Source organism: Bombina bombina, chromosome 4 (assembly GCF_027579735.1).
Source record: "Bombina bombina isolate aBomBom1 chromosome 4, aBomBom1.pri, whole genome shotgun sequence".
Classification (NCBI taxonomy): domain Eukaryota; kingdom Metazoa; phylum Chordata; class Amphibia; order Anura; family Bombinatoridae; genus Bombina; species Bombina bombina.
In genome coordinates, this window is record NC_069502.1 from 829,006,091 (window position 1) to 829,028,146 (window position 22,056).

The 22,056-nt window shown below is 39.2% G+C and overlaps 1 protein-coding gene across 1 annotated transcript in view; it reads right to left on the minus strand.

The window, feature by feature from the left end:
• LOC128657159 (gastrula zinc finger protein XlCGF71.1-like) overlaps positions 1 to 22,056 on the minus strand; it is a 67,302-nt gene that overhangs the window by 12,614 nt on the left and 32,632 nt on the right. Inside the window, exon 2 of the mRNA XM_053711401.1 lies at positions 8,246 to 8,401. Within this exon, the coding sequence (XP_053567376.1) occupies positions 8,246 to 8,297 (52 nt within the window). The 5' untranslated portion in view covers positions 8,298 to 8,401. The remainder of the gene's footprint in view (positions 1 to 8,245; positions 8,402 to 22,056) is intronic.

The window sequence follows — 22,056 nt, forward strand, 5'->3', positions numbered from 1 at the left end:
ACTCACTCTGCACTTCCTCGTTACTTAGAGTAGGCAAAGAGAATGACTGGGGGTGGCAGTTAAGGGGGGAGCTATATAGGCAGCTCTGCTGTGGGTGCTTCTCTTGCCACTTCCTGTAGGGAGGAGAAAATCCCCCAAGTAAGGATGAATCCGTGGACTCGATACATCTTACAAGAGAACTTAAGATCTATACATCATTGTATATTTTCCAAACTTGTGATACATTTTCCTAGAAACAAGTTTGCTGCTAAACCTCTATATTGGACTATCAACCTTCAGAATACAAGCCACGCACCGTTTACCACTAAGCCATTTTGTCACACTTCGAACCAGATACGAAAGCAAATATTGTTACAGGCCATGCTGGGCAATCAGTATTAAAAATTACTTTTCTAGTCTGTATCTTGAAAATCACTCTGGAAAAAGAACAGAGAAGAAAACAGATAAGCAGGTTGAAATGTCCAAGGTACTACTAGTGCATCCACCACCTTTGCTTAAGGATCCCTAGACTTTGCAAAGTACCTGGGAACGTTTGATATTCAAACGAAAGGTCCTTAGAATTATTCTGGCCCCAAAATCAAACAATCAGATAAACCACTCAAATGAAGAGAGCATTGCCCTAGATGTAGAGACTAATGGCTGAGCAAGTCTCCCTCCCATTGTTCACAAGAATTGACTTCCTGCCCAAGAGAGAATAGGAGACACCTCCATCAAAGTTAGAGAACTGTGAGTTCCTCCCTTGATGGTTGACAGAGTTTACTGTTGTGACATTGTCTGTCTGTACAATGCTAGATGAGACTACCTATAAACATAGACCATACTTGAAGGGTCTGAGAATTGCACTGAGTTCTATCATATTGATTGGCAACCTCGGCTTGAGGATCCCCAAACCCTGTGCTGAAGAGACAAAATAAAGTGACAAAAGTGCCTAAAACTGTTTTGTAGTATTAAATGGTGTATGTGACTACTGTCCCCAGGCTATTTGAATTCATGTGTACATGCTAATAGCCAGTGGGCTTTGAATGTTAATGGTACTTACCTATCAGCACTATCATCTACAGCTGCTCATCTTAGCTGCAGAAGTCTGCTTCCATTAAACAGGTCATCTGAGGCAGAGCAAGCAATGTGCCAAGGATCTGTAAGGAGCAACATACTGTAGACTTGGGGAATGGCAGACATTCAACTGTGCCTGCGTCCCTTAGAATGTCACACATGTACACTTAACTGGGGCCTGCATCCCTCTGGACACATCACAATTGTACACTCACTTGTACTCTGCCCCCACTTGGATATGTCACACACGTACACTCACCTGTGCCCTGTTTAACTTAGACCCAATAACAAAGTGCACACACCTGTGCCCTGCATCCCTCAGACACGTTACACACGTACACTCACCTGGCCCTGCATCCCTTAAACACATCAGAAGCATACACTAACCCTATGTTCTAGATCCCTCAAAACGCTTACACATGTGCACTCATCTGTGCCGAGTGCCCTGCATCCTTCCAACATGTCACATGCAAACACTCATCTGTGCCTGCATCCTTCAGACACTCATATACATACACTCCTCTAGTACCCTGTGCCCCTCAGACACATCACACACGTACACTCACCTGTGCCCTGCATCACTCAGACATGTCCACACATCGTGCACTCACCTGTACTGATATTGTTACTGATTTCCTGCTTCACAGCTTCCAGTTGGCTCTTAACCCAGATAAATTTGTTTGTTCAGTATTAAGTGTGAATTCAGGCTTAACATCCTGTACAAATCATATAAATATGGTCACATTAGCACTGCACAAGGAACTGTAATATCTAAATGGTCACACATGTACACTCACCTGTTACTGTGCGCCCCCACAGACAAATCATACATGTACACTCACCTGTGCTCTGCGTCCTTCAGACACATAACCCACATACACTCACTTGTGGCCATGTGTCCCCTTAGACACATCAGGCACACACCAGTGCCTTGCGTCCCTCAAGGGACACATCAACCACTGTGCCATTTATGGCCTGTGTCCCTTCGAGATGTCACATACAACACATCACTGTTGCCTTGTGTACCTTCAACATATCACACAACACTCACCTGTGACCTGAGTCAGTCCGACACATCACACACATACATTCACCAGTGCCCTGTATCCTTCAGATAGGTGACACACAAACACTACTCCTGTGCCCTGCATTCACTCAGACACTGTCACAAACATAAATTTGCCTGTGCCCCTTAGACACGTCATACATGTACACTCACTCTACATCCCCTCAGACACATTTTACACACATACACTCAGCTGCGCTCTGCTTCCCTCAAACACTCACCAGTCACCACTTTGTCACTCAGGACACGTCACACATGTACATTACACACCTGTGTCCTTGCATATCTGAGACACAAGTGGAGTGCAACCGTTAGCGTTACTTGTGGACCTTGCGCTAAGTATAGAGCACAATCTGGTATTACAAGTGTATGGTAAAAAGGTTTACCCAGAGAATCTTAACAAGGCTAACATTTTTATTTAGCATGCCCTTTGTTTTGACGGGATAGTGCAGGGTGCCCTCTACTATTGCTCATATTACAAATGATAGTTAAAGTGATGGTAAACTTTCCCCCTTTTTAAAAACAGATCTGGTATGTTAGTGATTTTAGATGGAGTTTAATTCATTCAGTTGTAATGAAGATGCGCTATAACTTACTTTTTCATAGAAATGTAAATATAAACACGTTCCGCCTGCCGACAAGTCAATTTTTCTGTGGGCTAAAAGTTTGAATTATTCTCCAATCAGCGCTCTCCCCATATGGCACTTTTGCTGTAGCTAGAGTGCTGATTAGAGAACAAAGAAGTAGACGGCGGAGTGCAGGGTATTTGAAATTCATATCTACATTAAAGGGACAGTAACACCAATTTTCATACAACTGCATGTAATAGACCACTACTATAAAGAATAATATGGACAGATACTGATATAAAAATTCAGTATAAAACCGTTTAAAAACTTACTTAGAAGCTCCCAGTTTAGCACTGTTAAAAAGGTTAGGTGGAACCCCCAGGGAAAATGGCTAAATACCAGACACTCCCTCCTCTGCATATGAAAAGACCCTTTACACAAACAGGAGCAAGCTGGAGGAGGAGTACATCAGTATTCTCCTAAAACTTTGGGGCTTGGTTAGGAGTCTGAAAATCAGAACAATGTTATTTAAAAAAAATGCAAAACTATACTTTAAACCCCCCCCCAAAAAAAAACCCTGTGTGGGCTTTATAAATGGATCATCTACAAAACATTTATGCAAAGAAAAATCTAGTGTATAATGTCCCTTTAAAAAGTAAGTTATAGCGCAACTTCATTACAACAATCCGATTTTGAAAAGGAGAAGGGTTTACCATGACTTTACAAAATATTGTGAAAAAAATCTGCGCTTTTAGAGGCCTGAAGTAAAGTGTTAAAGGGCATTAAACCAAAAAAAAATATTTAATGATTCTGATAGTTTCCAATTTACTTCTATTATAAAAGTGGCTTCAATCTTTTGGTATTCTTTGCTGAAGGGGCAGCAATGCACTAATGGGAACTAGCTGAACACACCTGGTGAGCCAATGACAAAAGGCATTAGCCACCATTTACAGTAGCTGTTAGCTCCCAGTAGTGCATTGCTGCTCCTGAACCTATGTAGGTATGCTTTTCAACAAAGGATACCAATAAAGCTAAGCAAATTAGATACCAGAAAATAATTGGAAAGTTGTTTAAAATTGCATGTTCTATCTAAATCACAAAAGTTTATTTTTGCCTTTATTATCTCTTAAAGGGACACTGAACCTAAATTTGTTCATTTGTAATTCAGAAAGAGCATGAAATTTGAAGCAACTTTCTAATTTACTCCCTATTATCAATTTTTCTTCGTTCTCTTGCTATAATGTGTGTATGTGTAAGTATGTGCACATGTGTGTATGTGTTTGTATGTGTAAGTATGTGCACACTTGTGTATGTGTTTGTATGTGTGTGTGTGTAAGTATGTGCACACGTGTGCATGTGTTTGTATGTGTGTGTGTATGTGCACACGTGTGTATGTGTTTGTATGTGTAAGTATGTGCACACGTGTGTATGTGTTCGAGCCATAGCCAATATGAGTTTTCCCACCTGCCACCACAGAAGTCTAATTTTGTGATGAACATGCAGAAGTGCACTCTAGACTTTAGCTTAAGTGCTGAAATATTACTTTTAACTTGTAATATGAACACAAAAATAAAAGTGCTATTGATTGTGCTCAAGTGATGATCTACTTGTAATGTAGCCCTAAATAAATCCTAGATATAATGATGTATTCAAAGCATTCAGCCAAGTCTAACATCCTTTTTACTGCAATTATTTTTCAATAGCCAAATGCCACCCCGCCATTTGCCTTATTTGTAGAAGCCAATCTAAGCTTTAGTCTGCAGACAACAAGGCTAGTCACGGTCATAAAGTTACTGTAAAATGCATTGCTTCTTTCATAAAACAATGATGATCCACGGTCCTAAATAACATATAGGATATATTTCTCACCCCTAGGTGGAGGTCAAAACCCCATACCAGAGCTTTAAATACCTCCTATCTCTCTCTAGTTTTTTTTCTTGGCCTAGTAGGTGAAGGTTGAGAACAGAGGTTGTTCCTGCTACTTGCTTATGGATTTAATTTGTGAGCTCAGACCAATGTGAGATGCAGAGTCCCCAGGATTTATCATTTACAAGGAAGATAGACTTCACAGTAGCTAAATGATACAGGGACATAGGAATACCCTGTTATGTGCACAAGTGTTTTCCTATGGGACTTCAGCTATAACTACCCTCAGGCTTCCCAGGGACTCGTCCTTAGCTTCTCCCTGAGGGACATAGGTATTTCCTAATGCAATCCTCTGTGGTACCCAATACCTGCTCTGCATGGGCTCTCTATTGAATACAGCTACAGCTGTCTTTCTTGTAAGGATTTAACCTGCTTGGTAAGCCAGTGGAGCAGTGTTTCTGAAGGTAAGTGCCTTACCTTAGCACACAGACAGCCCAGAGGCTATTTGTAGGTACTTTAACACCGGTACAGCATAGCCAGGGGACTTACCCGGTTTCTCCTCACTGACATTTCTGCATACTTTATTCTGTTTTAAAACATTACAAATAATAATAAATGGCTTTAATAACACTCTGCAGCTCTGTGCAAACATATTTTGCACTTTTAGCGTCTGGCTCTTTAAGAAAACTGCTGGCTGCTCCGTGCACTAAATAGTTTAGTAGTGCTCATTTCAGTCTTGCAGGGGATGCGTTTTTTTTAATGGATTTAAATTATTATTGTGCCCAATACAAAAATTGTTTGTTTTTTTGCCATTCTTTGTATCATTAAAGTATTGGCCTCAAACTGATCGGTAGCCCCCTCAAGACGTCCCGTGTTTTTTCAAACACTCTAAGGCCTGCTTCAGTATAGCTAAGCAGTGCTGAGGCCTGAGGCTGTATATCTTCCAGTTTGATGCATCAAATCTTGGATTTAGTTGCAAGAAGGGGTGAGTACTCATGCAAAGAGCTGATTTGTTTAGCTTTTTCAGTCTGCACTTTGGGGCTTTTAGTGTGCAAATACTAAGCTATAAAGAGTGTAAGTTTGTTTTTTTGTGGGTTTAATGTAGAGAGCTCTCTACTTGTTTTTCATTATCTGTGTATATCTGTTTTACACTGTCCTATGGAACATAATCTGTCCCCACTGATGTTTGTATTACTATTAGAGAGGAATCTGCTATTGTTAATCCTCTCTCCGTTTTATTATCTGTACATCTATTCCAGTACCAGGTTATTCAACTTAGTTAAAGCTGCATACCGCAAATTGTGCATGCAATTTTGCCTCAAATCTTATATTTCCTATAAGTAATTTTGTCCTGTGTATGACAGGAAGCTTCTACTGCCCCGCCCCCCCCCCCCCCGAATTTAAAACCAGTCTGTATAAAGTTGTGACAAGATTGTTTGACTGCTATCCATAAATTAAATAAGCATAAGTGCAAATGTAGTACTCCCTGTATGTGACCAACAACACCACATTCACATTATAGTAACTACACAGCTCTGTGCCTATAAACCTCATTAAACCCCTGATTTAGTTCTCCCTGTATGTGACCAACAACACCACATACACATTATAGTAACTACACAGCTCTGTGCCTATAAACCTCATTAAACCCCTGATTTCGTGCTCCGTGTACGTGACCAACAACACCACATACACATTATAGTAACTACACAGCTCTGTACCTCTAAACCAGGGGTGTCAAACTGGCGACCCGCGGGCCTCATGCGGCTCTCAACCTAATTTTGAGCGGCCCACACCACCTCCATGAAAAATAATAATTATAATATGCTTATTACTTAAAGAGCAAGTGCGTTTACTGTTAGGGATGCTCATACTTTAAAACCCCTCAGTCTTTAACGAGTAACATTGTTATTAAAAACAAAAAGCAAACACAAAAACAGATAAGTGCATAATGATTTATTTGACACATGCACCACTTCTTTATATGCGTTCATTACTATGGCAGCACTGATTCCACGCATCATTTTTGGTTATTACCTTCTATAATTTTCTCTTTAACTAAAATCACATACTTTATATTTGATAAATATATATTTTATATGTATGTATGTTATATTATTTACAACATGTATATGTCTATCACTAAATAAACAGAGTGTCGCTATGCCGACAGCATTGTGATCCACTATTTATAAAGCAGAAGAAATGTTATACTATGCGCATGTGTAGGCTAAACTGTGAGTGCGCATGGAACAGGACTGATATAGAAAAAAATAGCACATACTCTGTGCGAGAACAACCAGATGGAGCGTGTGTGTCACCTTCTTAAAAGCTTTAGAGCACGTTTCATCAAGCCAGAGTAAGTTAATTAGGAGTTACAGAACACAATTATTCAGTTATAGCAAATGCCACTGCTTTGTTTAGCAATGGCAAGATATGTTGGAAGTGTGTGGCCCACGTGAATTGTACTTTTATGGAAAATGGCCTGAGACTCAAATGAGTTTGACATCCATGCGCTAAACCATATTAAACCCCTGCTTCAGTGCTCCCTGTATGTGACCAACAACATCACATACACATTATATTAACTACACAGCTCTGTGCCTATAAACCTTATTAAACCCTGATTTAGTGCTCCCTGTATGTGACCAACAACAACAACACATACACATTATAGTAACTACACAGCTCTGTAACTATAAAACTTATTATCCCCTGATTTAGTGCTCCCTGTATGTGACCAACAACACCACATACACATTATAGTAACTACACAGCTCTGCGCCTATAAACCTTATTAAACCCCTGATTTAGTGCTCCCTGTATGTGAACAACATCACCACATACACATTATAGTAACTACACAGCTCTGTGTCTATAAACCTTATTAAACCCTGATTTAGTGCTCCCTGTATGTGAACAACATCACCACATACACGTTATAGTAACTACACAGCTCTGTGTCTATAAACCTTATTAAACCCTGATTTAGTGTTCCCTGTATGTGAACAACAACACCACATACACATTATAGTAACTACACAGCTCTGTGTCTATAAACCTTATTAACCCCCTGATTTAGTTTTCCCTGTATGTGACCAACAACACCACATACACATTATAGTAACTACACAGCTCTTTAACTATAAAACTTATTATCCCCTGATTTAGTGCTCCCTGTATGTGACCAACAACACCACATACACATTATAGTAACTACACAGCTCTGTGCCTATAAACTTATAAAAACCCATGATTTAAACTGCAAATATTCAGTTAATTAAAGGGATATTGAAGTTAATAGTATTCTGATGGTGTACATTTCCAGTACACAAGTGCAAGACATTATGAAATGGAAAGTGAGAAAAACAACCTGCATTAGCCATTTTTAAAGATGAGAATGTCACCATATGCAAAAGATGATTGGTAGTTATACCATGTATACTGTGCATGGAGCTTACATACCATTAAGTGACTATTTAAGCACAGAGATTGAAGCTGAGTGTGAGGACTTGATGCTGATCTAATCATTAATGAGACTAAAGCGTTTTTTTAAACACTGCTTAACATAAACTTATAAACAACTTCAGCGACCATTAGGTCCTTTAAGTGATCAGATCACTGAGATTTATTGTTCATTATCCCATTCTGATGACAAAACCAGGTGACATGCATGTGACGTCCTGCTTACCTCCGTGTGCATCAGGAAGCTCTAAAGTTTGGTTCTCGGTCTTGTCAGACATTTTCTTGTTCAGCAACTGATTTTGTCAGATATTCTTATAATGTTTCTCCTTTACTGGCAAACACAGTGATGTGTATTGTACCTGATCTTCATAGTAACAGGAGCCTAAACACAGAGCGAGAGAGCAGTTTTATGTACAGTTCCTTGTCATGGGGGAAATGCTGCGAATTATGAGTGACCTATGCCCTTAACTGAGTATCGCAAACGGATTAAAGAGAAACAAAAATGGTTAATCCAACAGGGGGCAGTTCTAGCCATTTGCACATTTTTATAATTAAAAGGGATAGAAAAGTAAAAATTAAACTTGCATGATTAAAGTGAATGTCAATTTTTAGGATATGAAAGTATCATTCAATAGCTTATCACTATATCAATTAAACCGCCACTTTCATTTTTTAATAAAATGTATAATACATTTTATATTATAATATGAAATTTAGTCTCTTATATTTACCAGCTCCTCCCACCCGCAACGTCCTTGTCTTATTCAATCCTACGTATACAGCGGTCCCACCCGCTGTTTACGTAGTGGCAATTTGCGCTCCAAGCGATGCTAAACACCTTGCATGCCTCATTAAGGAAGAATCTAGCTCTCCAAAACTTCCAGAAAAAATTACGAAGTCCGATAACTGTAATTGCGCATGCGCGAAATGTGCATGAGCTTCAGAGATCGGTGTCAGAACTGTCTAACGCAAGCGCAATACAGACGCGTGACGACAGCAAAAGGGGTTTGGTCCCCCATGGAAAATACATTTATTGGTTCTGATGATCGAGCCTACCCTGTCAATCAATGATGAAAAATGCCGGGCGGACGATTATAATTACGACTGCGAGGATATTAAATTAAAATACTCGGTAATTACAATCTTTAAAAAAAAAAATATGAATTAAAGTGCTGTTATTTTAACTTTAAAGTTAATGCGAACTTTAGAGACCATGCTGACTTTACATTCACTTTAAGGAAGAGCATGTAATTGTAACCCTTTATCGACCAGCGCAGTACCCTTTACTACGCTGGTCGTTAAGCCCTTAAAGGGACATTATACACTAGATTTTTCTTTGCATAAATGTTTTGTAGATGATCCATTTATATAGCCCAGTTTTTTTTTTTTTTAAATGGATAGTTTTTTGCATATTTTTAAATAACATTGCTTTGATTTTCAGACTCCTAACCAAGCCCCAAAGTTTTAGGAGAATACAGACGTATACCTACTCCAGCTTGCTTCTGTTTGTGCAAAGGGTCTTTTCATATGCAAAGGAAGGGGGGAGTGTCTGATATTTCCCACTTGCAGTAGGTGTTCCAGTAACCTTTTAAACAGAGCTAAACTGGACGCTTCTAAGTAAGTTTTTAAACAGTTTTATACTGGATTTTTATATCAGTATCTGTGCATATTATTCTTTATAGTAGTGTCTATTGCATGCAGTTATATGAAATTTGGTGTATTCTGTCCCTTTAAAGACCAGTGTCGTACCCTGTACAACGCTGCTGTCCTGGATCTCTCTCTGCCGCAATCCCGCTAAAACTAGTGAGATCGCGCTATTTCTGCACACCCCACAAGTGGGCCAGAGGTACTGATGCTACCTAATTAACCCCTTCACTGCTGGGCATAATACAAGTGTGGTGCGCAGCTGCATTTAGTGGCCTTCTAATTTCCAAAAAGCAATGCCAAAGTCATATATGTCTGCTATTTCTGAACAAAGGGGATCCCAGAGAAGCATTTATAATCATCTGTGTCACGATTGCACAAGCTGTTTGTAAATAATTTCAGTGAGAAACCTAGTTTGTGAAAAAGTTATATATATTATTTAAAAAAAGAAGAAAAATTAGGGCATATAATAATCCCCTAAAAAGAAGGGAAAAGCAGCACATGAAATAGGTTTTATGTCAGTTTTAATTAACTTACAAATAAATCAAAATGGTATTTGCCCATTTATGCCTAGCAGCACTGCATAAAGTAAAAGCATATTAAACAAACATATATATATATATATATATATATATATATATATATATATATACACACATATATATATACACACACAGGGGAAACCTAAAACAGTAAGACACTGTATATATGACTGTTAAATGGCCTGTATCTGCATTGATACTAAAGAACCATATAAACCGTATATTTGATTAAATAGTCACCAACCAGCTTAAATCATGCATATATATGCACACATATACATAGCGTGTGAAATATATAAATAAATAAATGAGCAGAAAGAAAATTGGACCGCAGTATCAACTGCATTCTAGGTCCCACGGTGTGTTTTCTTACAGACAGTCTCGTTCCCAAGATTGACCGCAGATCAGACTGCACACTAGGTCATAAGTAAAGTACAATAGTTGATAATCTTGCACTTATCATTGGGATGTCAGCGTTCACATAGCCATCAATCCTCTAACACTCTCACTGGGCGAAACCTCACCAGTATGACAAGTCGAGTGGAGGAGTGGCCCAACTACCACATCTTCTCTGATTGGTTACAGACATCAAAGTCCGTTCCTTGTTGGCCAAGCAAAGTTCACGCTGAGGTAGCAAATTATCCACGCTAAACACAGTGTAGCGGATCTTACCACAGATGTACCGTATAATGACTTTATACATCCAACACTCATATATAGTGTGTAGCGAGTCTTACAACAGATGTACCATTCTTTTGGAATAGCTTGTACTGCTAACTCTGTTGCGGATCACCACTGCATCAAACAAATAGAGAATCTTGCATTTTCAATAGTGTAGCTCCACACAGCAATGTCTTGCTATAAGTGCAGGGAAAGTTTTAAGCTAGTCAGCCGTGTAACTGATGATTACCACATGGAAGGACCTTGGAGATGGTCGACTTACTTCAAGGTTAAAGACACATAGGTGCCAAATACACAAGTGCCAACGCACGTTTCACCCCCACACAGGGGCTCTCTCTATTTTTATATATGTACATTTGTGAAAACGTTAACAATTTTTTTTATTTGATCACAAATGATGGCATAAAATATACCAAAATAGGCTTAGATCAATACTTTTTGTTGTCTACTAAAAAAAAATATATAGTTAAATATAAAAAGGAGGCTCTATTTCTATTTAAATGTAGTGATGGCAAAAATGCTAAAAATGCTCTGGTCTTTTGGGGACGTTTTTGTCTGAAATGCCCGGTCCTTAAAGGGACACTAACCCCACATTTTTTCTTCATGATTTAGATAGAGCATGCAATTTTAAGCAACTTTCTAATTTACTCCTATTATCAATTTTTCTTTGTTCTCTTGCTATCTTTATTTAAAAAGCAAGAATGTGACGCATAGGAGCCGGCCCATTTGTGGTTGAGAACCTGGGTTATGCTTGCTTATTGGTGGGTAAATGTAATCCTCCAATAAGAATGTGCTATCCATGGTGCTGAACCTAAAATGGGCTGGCTGCTAAGATTTACATTCCTGCTTTTAAAACAAAGATAGCAAGAGAACGAAGAAAAATTGATAATAGGAGTAAATTAGAAAGTTGCTTAAAACTTCATGATCTATCTGAATCATGGAAGAAGAAAAAAATTGGTTTAGTGTCCCTTTAACCCCTTAAGGACAAGGCTATTTTTCAATTTCTTTCCCTTAAGGACCAGGGCTATTTTTACATTTCTGCGGTGTTTGTGTTTAGCTGTAATTTTCCTCTTACTCATTTACAGTACCCATACATATTATATATTGTTTTTCTCGCCATTAAATGGACTTTCTAGAGATACCATTATTTTCATCATATCTTATAATTTACTATAAAAAAATTATAAAATATGAGGAAAAAAAATGGAAAAAAACACACTTTTTCTAACTTTGACCCCCAAAATCTGTTACAAATCTACAATCACCAAAAAAACACCCATGCTAAATAGTTTCTAAATTTTGTCCTGAGTTTAGAAATACCCAATGTTCACATGTTCTTTGCAAGTTATAGGGCAATAAATACAAGTAGGACTTTGCTATTTCCAAACCACTTTTTTTCAAAATTAGCGCTAGTTACATTGGGACACTGATATCTTTCAGGAATCCCTGAATATCCCTTGACATGTATATATTTTTTTTAGCAGATATCCCAAAGTATTGATCTAGGCCCATTTTGGTATATTTCATGCCACCCTTTCACCGCCAAATGAGATCAAATAAAAAAAATTGTTCACTTTTTCACAATTTTTTTCACAAACTTTAGGTTTCTCACTGAAATTATTTGCCAACAACTTGTGTAATTATGGCATAAATGGTTGTAAACACTTCTCTGGGATCCCCTTTGTTCAGAAATAGCAGACATATATGGCTTTGGCGTTGCTTTTTGGTAATTAGAAGGCCGCTAAATACCGCTGTGCACCACACTTGTATTATGTCCAGCAGTGAAGGGGTTAATTAGGGAGCATGTAGGGAGCTTCTAGGGTTAATTTTAGCTTTAGTGTAGTGTAGTAGACAACCCCAAGTATTGATCTAGGCCCATCTTGGTATATTTCATGCCACCATTTCACCGCCAAATGCGATCAAATGGAAAAAAAAACGTTACATTTTTCACAATTTTAGGTTTCTCACTGAAATTATTTACAAACAGCTTGTGCAATTATGGAACAAATGGCTGTAAAAGCTTCTCTGTGATCCCCTTTGTTCAGAAATAGCAGACATATATGGCTTTGGCGTTGCTTTTTGGTAATTAGAAGGCCGCTAAATGCAGCTGCGCACCACACGTGTATTATGCCCAGCAGTGAAGGGGTTAATTAGGGAGCTTGCAGGGTTAATTTTAGCTTTAATGTAGAGATCAGCCTCCCACCTGACATATCACACCCCCTGATCCCTCCCAAATAGCTCTCTTACCTCCCCCACCCCACAACTGTCCCCGCCATCTTAAGTACTGGCAGAAAGTCTGCCAGTACTAAAATAAAAGGTATTTCCAAAAAAATAAAAAACTTTTTTTAGCATATTTACATATGCTGATGTTTAGGATCCCCCCTTAGCCCCCAACCTCCCTGATCCCCCCTCAAACAGCTCTCTAACCCTCCCCCTCTAACGTATTGGTAGCCATCTTGGGTACTGGCAGCTGTCTGCCAGTACCCAGTTTACAATAAAATATATTTTTTATTATTTTTTTTATAATTTTCCTGTAGTGTAGCTTGCCCCCCACCTCCCTCCCTCCGAGATCCCTTAGATCATTTTTATTTATTTATTTTTTTCCCACTTTCTGTTAAAAAATTTTAGGCAGTGTAGCGGTTCCCACCTGCTCCCTACCTATGCGCACGCCCGTGCACGCGTGCACTCCCGTGTGCGCGTCCCGGTGATCCCGCCCCCCTCCACATCACACGGCCCATCGATGGCCGCCCACCCCGCCTCCCAGACCTGCTACCATCTACCAACGATACCGGCCATCGATGTCCGGTGCAGAGGGCCACAGAGTGCATCGGATGGCCAAGGAGAGTTATTGCAGGATGCCTCGATGTTGAGGCATCACTGCAATAACCGGAAAGCGGCTGGAAGCGATCAGGATCGCTTCCAGCCGCTTTAAACCCTAATGTCGTACGTCGCTGGTCTTTAAAGACCAGGTTGTGTGCGACGTACCCTGTACAACATGCGTCGTTAAGGGGTTAAGACACTTATAAATTCACTTCTATTTTCAAATGTGCTTCATTCTCTTGGTATCCCTTGTTGAAAAAGAATACGCACTTATCCTACACTAGTGGGAGCTAGCTGCTGATTGGTGCCTGCACACTTTTGTCTCTTGTGATTGGCTAACTAGATGTGTTCATCTAGTTGCTAGTAGTGTAATGCTGTTGCTTCAGCAAAGGTAAATAAGATAATGAAGCAAATCTGATAATAGAAATAAACTGGAAAGTTGTTTAAAATTGTTTTCTTATGTGAGTTATCCACACAAATTATTTGCTGCTTTTCAACAGACCAAGCACTTTAGAAAATAACTTCAGTTTGCATTAAAACCCAAATATGGTAAAAAGTAATGATCTCAAATGTAACATATAAGATGTTTGTACCATTTTTTATTACATACAGCAACACATTAAAGGGATAGAAAACCCCAAAATGTTCTTTCATGATTTGGATACAACATACAATTTTTAAACAACTTTCCAATTACTTCTATTATCAAATTTGCTTCATTCTCTTGTTATCCTTTTCTGAATAAATTGCAGTGCACTACTGGCAGCTAGCTGGACACATCCAGTAAGCCAATCACAAGAGACAAATGTGTGCAAACACCAATCAGCAGCCAGCTCCCACTAGTGTAGGATATGTGCGTATTCTTATTCAACAAGGGATTACAAGAGAACAAAGCACATTTGAAAAAAGTGAATTTAAAAGTGTCTTAAAGTTACATGCTCTAGCTGAATGATACAAGTTTAATTTTAAAACAGAAGAGAGGGAGACAGCGCACATCCGACTCAAGGTAGTAGTTTATTTGATGAAAGAAGACACACACTAGTAATAGAACTTATTAGATGGTAGATAAAAATAGGCCCCAAAATAGTGTGGTATTAAAATTCACAATAGGAATATGGCAGCATCAGTCCAATCGGAAGGAGCCATCTACGTTCAGAGGATTCAAAAGTTCCCGGCTATTGCTACGAATGCGGGATTTACAGGACTCTTGAGAAGGCCGGGCCGTCACCGGCGAAACGCGTTGAGCTTTTTGGTCATCCTGTGGATCCGTAGCACCAGCTGGAAGGACGCTCAGTGACGTGTCCTGTCAATCACGCATTCGTAGCAATAGCCGGGAACTTTTGAATCCTCTGAACGTAGACGGCTCCTTCCGATTGGACTGATGCTGCCATATTCCTATTGTGAATTTTAATACCACACTATTTTGGGGCCTATTTTTATCTATCATCTAGTAAGTGCTATTACTAGTGTGTGTCTTCTTTCATCAAATAAACTACTACCTTGAGTCGGATGTGCGCTGTCTCCCTCTCTTCTGTTTTAGCATATTCGTTACTCCATCTGTTGTAAGGATTCCAGTCCTGCTTTTACTTTTTGCCTCAACTTACCTTCCTCACCTGTACTTAAGGCATCACCCCGCCCCAAACAAGTGCTTAGTTGTTGAGTATTGTTTGCTGAAACCAGTGCTCTCTTTCTTATAAGCTATATACTTATCAAAAGAAGTTTTACTTCTACTACTTTAACATTTGGATTTACAAATACCAGCTGCAGTTTGGTCACAAAGGGACTAATAACAACTAGTCTCATTCATCCTGAAGATTGCTATTCCAAGAAGTATTAAGTTATTCAACTCCTCATCTCTACAGGAATTGCTATCTAATTTCCAACAGGAGGATTCTACCAACTACTACTACGGTATTAGTATCAAATCTAATTTACCTTGGATGCCTTAGGTAACGGCTAATTACAAATTTCATGTTTCCTTTTTGAACTTTTATAAACTGACTTTGTCTCTCAGAAATTGCTTTGTTTGCAACGAATGTTTTATTTAATTCTGTGAACTTCCTTTGAATACATTCTCATACCGGACAGTAACGGACTTTATGTGACGTCACACAGCATCATACATCTCAGCGTGCCATACAGCTCCTTATAACTCAGCGTGTCTCACAGCTCCATTTACAATCACTAGTCTGTGTTCAGTTTTCCACGCTGCAAGCCTTACTCTGTGTGCTGTGTCTCGCAGCAGGTCACGCCCCTGTCAGCAGCTGCAGTCTGTGTGTCTCACATCTCTCATGCCTCAGTGATTATTACAATGAACACTATCTCTCACATTTGGGTTTGAGCACAATTATTGTCAAAAGTTGTTATTAATAATAATACTTATTTTCAGCCTCTAAATATTTATATGGTATAACGATATAATATAACCATATAAAGACTTACTGCCATTACTTATAAAAATCACTCTGAATAAAACAGTCTATGCTGATATAATAGCCTGTACTTCAGTTGTGAAACAAATATAATTTATTTAGACTCTGCAGTTGTGATTCAAATAACCAAGGAACCTGATATAACAACTAAGCCATAAAATATGGATCCAGCAGAGCTTCCTCAAATTGTTTATAATTTAACACAAAGAGTTGACCAACTTAGTCAAGCCTTTAGAGAGTTACAATTAGAAAATGAAACTTTAAGAAAAGTAATAAAAGACACTGTCTCTATTAAACAGAGCCTTCCTGACAATCTGTCAGAACCATTTATTGCACCTCCTGATTTTTTCAATGGAGATAGGAATTTATACCGTCAATTCAAAAATGCTTGTCTGCTTAATTTCACCCTTAAACCTAAAACATACCCAAATGATAGGGTTAAAGTCCTTACAATGATAAGCTATTTAAGAGGTGAACCTCGCATTTGGGCAGACACTCTCTTTGAGACAAATAATGCTGTTCTTTCATCTTTTTCATCTGTTCTGGATATCATGGATGAATTATACTATGATTCTAACCTACAGTATACTTCTGAGAAAAAGATGAGGAACTTAAAACAAGGTAACAAACCTGTTGAATGTTACATAACAGAATTCAAGCAATATTCTATTGACTCTCAGTGGAACGCCATTGCTTTAAAAAACCAGTTCAGGCTTGGACTCTCTGACGCAGTAAAAGATGAATTTGCCCGAACTGAGTTACCTGAAACATTGGAAGGCCTTATGAAGCTCAGCAGGCAAATTGATAGGAGATTACGTGAAAGAAGATCTGAACGTCAATACCCTGAAATTGTTCATAAGAAGGATAAGGTTTTTAACCATCCCACTTCTAACAGTCCTCATACTGGTTCAACTGGTGCTGAAGCAATGGATATAAGTTTTTTCAGAGGACCTCTAACTCCTGAAGAACGTATCAGAAGGAAGACTAGAGGCCTCTGCATGTATTGCGCATCCTCATCTCATACTTTAAAGGATTGCCCATCTTTGCCACAGAACAAGAAGAGTAAGTACCATACCAATCTTTCTCTCCAGACAAAGCATAACAACCCTCTTCATTGTTCTTTACTTCTTTCTCTACAGTGGGCAAATAAACAACTGACCATTCCAGCCATCTTGGATACAGGAGCACAAGGAAACTACATAGACAGTTCTCTGGTTTCTAAAAATAAAATACCATTGATAAAAAAGTTGTCTCCTATTTTCCTTCGTGTGGTTGATGGCTCTGAGATATCATCAGGGCCAATTACACATCACACCATCCCGCTCTCTGTCACTACATTAAAAACACATCATGAACATCTCACTTTTGATGTAATCACTTCTCCATTATTCCCAATAGTACTTGGGCTAGCTTGGTTACAGCTACACGAACCTGATATTAATTGGAAATCCTTAAAAGTTCAATTAAATTCTGATTTCTGTCAACAGACTTGCCATAGAATTTCTTTTCACAGTTTATCCTCCACATCAGAAACTCTGATACCAGAAATGTACAAGCAGTTCTCTGAAGTCTTCAGTAAGAAGGAAGCAGATACCCTTCCCCCACACAGAATCTACGACTGCCCTATTGAACTGAAACCTGGAACCACGCCACCTATTGGACATTTATACCCACTTTGTCAACCGGAACTGGATCATCTAAAAACTTACCTAGATGAAAATCTAAAGAAAGGGTTTATCCGTCCTTCGGTTTCCCCTGCTGGTGCAGGAATGTTCTTTGTGCGGAACAAAGACCAATCTCTTCGGCCTATTATTGACTTCAGACAATTGAACAAAATAACCATAAAAAACCGATACCCTCTCCCTCTCATTCCTGAACTCATAGAAAGACTCAGACATGCTCAGATTTTTACTAAATTAGATTTGAGAGGGGCGTACAATTTAGTGCGTATCCGTGAGGGGGATGAGTGGCTTACCGCTTTCAGAACTAGGTATGGGTTGTTTGAATATCTAGTTATGCCTTTCGGCTTAACTAACGCACCCGCAACTTTCCAGTTCTTTATTAATGACATTTTCCATGATCTCCTTGACACATGTGTTGTTGTCTACCTAGATGACATTTTAATCTATTCCACAAATCTAGAAGAACATATCAAACATGTTAGTTGGGTTTTAGCAAGACTCCAAGTCCATCGGCTATACGCCAAATTGGAAAAATGTATTTTCCACACCAACAAAATAGAGTTCCTGGGTTACTCCATCAGCCCAAATGGGATTCAAATGCAAGATAACAAAGTGGAAGCAGTAAAATCATGGCCCACACCTTCAACACGGAAAGAACTACAAAAGTTTCTTGGTTTCAGTAACTATTACAGAAAGTTCATTCGCAATTTTTCTAAAATTGCAAAACCTCTGACTAAATTAACTAGTGCTAATTGCTCTTTCCAGTGGACTAAAGAACAGGATGATGCGTTCAACTTCCTAAAGAATTCCTTTTCATCTGCCCCCATTCTGAAATATCCTGATCCAAACCTTCAATATACCCTAGAGGTGGATTCTTCAGATTATGCTCTTGGCGCTGTCCTCTCCCAAAGACAGTCTCCTACAGAACCACTACACCCAGTTGGGTTCTATTCAAAGATTATGACTCCAGCAGAGATCAATTATTCCATTGGGGACAAGGAACTTCTAGCCATTAAAAGAGCCTTCGAATTCTGGAGACATCTCCTTGAAGGTACCTCCCTACCTATAGTGATTTATACGGATCACCGGAATTTGGAATATCTACAAAATAATAAAACTTTATCTGGACGTCAAGTGAGATGGAGTCTCTATTTTAGTCGTTTCAATTTCCAAATCATGTACAGGCCGGGTTCAAAAAATGGGAAGGCAGATGCACTCTCTCGACGAGATCCAAGACCTATACAGGAAGACTCTCCTACTAGCATTCTTCCCCCTACTCGATTCCTTGCTATCCTATCTCAACAGGATAAGGAATACCAATCTGATCTTTCTTCAGAAGACCAAACCCTACTAGATAGCCTAACCCTCCAGGATGGTTTTTACTTCTATGATTCTAAACTTTATATTCCAGAACGTTTCAGACAGAAAATAATCAAAGATCATCATGACCCTCCACTAATTGGTCATCCAGGAATCAAACGTACACATGAGCTCATCTCCAGAAGTTACTGGTGGCCATCGATGAAAACCAGTATAAAGGAATATATACAACATTGTACAACCTGTACAGTATCAAAACCAGAAAGGAGACCTCCCTATGGCTATTTAATTCCTTTGGAAGTACCGGAATCTCCTTGGTCTCATTTGGGAATGGATTTTATAGTTGATCTACCACCTAGTTCTGGACAAACCACCATTTTAGTTGTTACCGATCATTTTACTAAAATGGCACATTTTATTCCTTTTCATAAGTTACCCACTTCCATTGAAACAGCATATTTATTTCTAAACCACATTGTACGATACCACGGGTTACCATCCATTTTAACTACTGATAGAGGAACCCAATTCACCTCACGCTTCTGGAAAGCACTCACTAAAGCACTCCAAATCGATCAAAGGTTAAGCACAGCCTTCCACCCTCAGACTAATGGCCAAACTGAGAGACTCAATCAGTGGCTTGAGCAATATTTACGATGCTATTGCTCATATCATCAAAATAAATGGACTTCCTTTCTCTCCATGGCTGAATTTGCCTATAACAATACCATTAACAGCACTACAAATTACTCTCCCTTTTTCGCCAACTATGGTTTTAATCCAAGGTTCACTATCCAAACGACTTCTACACATGACTCACCATCTGTTGATGTGCTAACACAAAACATAGCTGAAAAATTTTCTACATTTACGAGATAACATCAAACAAGCTCAGGCGTCTCAGAAGAAATTTTATGATTTACGTCGTAGAGCTTCTCCGAAATATTCTATAGGGGACTATGTTTGGTTATCTTCCAAAAACATTAAAATGCACTTACCAAGTAAAAAATTGGCTGGATTGTTCCTTGGTCCATTCAAAATTCTACACATCATCAATGAAAATGCCGTCAGGCAAAACTTTTTTAGCATATTTACATATGCTGATGTTTAGGATCCCCCCTTAGCCCCCAACCTCCCTGATCCCCCCTCAAACAGCTCTCTAACCCTCCCCCTCTAACGTATTGGTAGCCATCTTGGGTACTGGCAGCTGTCTGCCAGTACCCAGTTTACAATAAAATATATTTTTTATTATTTTTTTTATAATTTTCCTGTAGTGTAGCTTGCCCCCCACCTCCCTCCTCCGAGATCCCTTAGATCATTTTTATTTATTTATTTTTTTCCCACTTTCTGTTAAAAAATTTTAGGCAGTGTAGCGGTTCCCACCTGCTCCCTACCTATGCGCACGCCCCGTGCACGCGTGCACTCCCGTGTGCGCGTCCCGGTGATCCCGCCCCCCTCCACATCACACGGCCCATCGATGGCCGCCCACACCGCCTCCCAGACCTGCTACCATCTACCAACGATACCGGCCATCGATGTCCGGTGCAGAGGGGCCACAGAGTGCATCGGATGGCCAAGGAGAGTTATTGCAGGATGCCTCGATGTTGAGGCATCACTGCAATAACCGGGAAAGCGGCTGGAAGCGATCAGGATCGCTTCCAGCCGCTTTAAACCCTAATGTCGTACGTCGCTGGTCTTTAAAGACCAGGTTGTGTGCGACGTACCCTGTACAACATGCGTCGTTAAGGGGTTAAGACACTTATAAATTCACTTCTATTTCAAATGTGCTTCATTCTCTTGGTATCCCTTGTTGAAAAAGAATACGCACTTATCCTACACTAGTGGGAGCTAGCTGCTGATTGGTGCCTGCACACTTTTGTCTCTTGTGATTGGCTAACTAGATGTGTTCATCTAGTTGCTAGTAGTGTTAATGCTGTTGCTTCAGCAAAGGTAAATAAGATAATGAAGCAAATCTGATAATAGAAATAAACTGGAAAGTTGTTTAAAATTGTTTTCTTATGTGAGTTATCCACACAAATTATTTGCTGCTTTTCAACAGACCAAGCACTTTAGAAAATAACTTCAGTTTGCATTAAAACCCAAATATGGTAAAAAGTAATGATCTCAAATGTAACATATAAGATGTTTGTACCATTTTTTATTACATACAGCAACACATTAAAGGGATAGAAAAACCCCAAAATGTTCTTTCATGATTTGGATACAACATACAATTTTTTAAACAACTTTCCAATTACTTCTATTATCAAATTTGCTTCATTCTCTTGTTATCCTTTTTCTGAATAAATTGCAGTGCACTACTGGCAGCTAGCTGGACACATCCAGTAAGCCAATCACAAGAGACAAATGTGTGCAAACACCAATCAGCAGCCAGCTCCCACTAGTGTAGGATATGTGCGTATTCTTATTCAACAAGGGATTACAAGAGAACAAAGCACATTTGAAAAAAGTGAATTTAAAAGTGTCTTAAAGTTACATGCTCTAGCTGAATGATACAAGTTTAATTTTAAAACAGAAGAGAGGGAGACAGCGCACATCCGACTCAAGGTAGTAGTTTATTTTGATGAAAGAAGGACACACACTAGTAATAGAACTTATTAGATGGTAGATAAAAATAGGCCCCAAAATAGTGTGGTATTAAAATTCACAATAGGAATATGGCAGCATCAGTCCAATCGGAAGGAGCCATCTACGTTCAGAGGATTCAAAAGTTCCCGGCTATTGCTACGAATGCGGGATTTACAGGACTCTTGAGAAGGCCGGGGCCGTCACCGGCGAAACGCGTTGAGCTTTTTTGGTCATCCTGTGGATCCGTAGCACCAGCTGGAAGGACGCTCAGTGACGTGTCCCTGTCAATCACGCATTCGTAGCAATAGCCGGGAACTTTGAATCCTC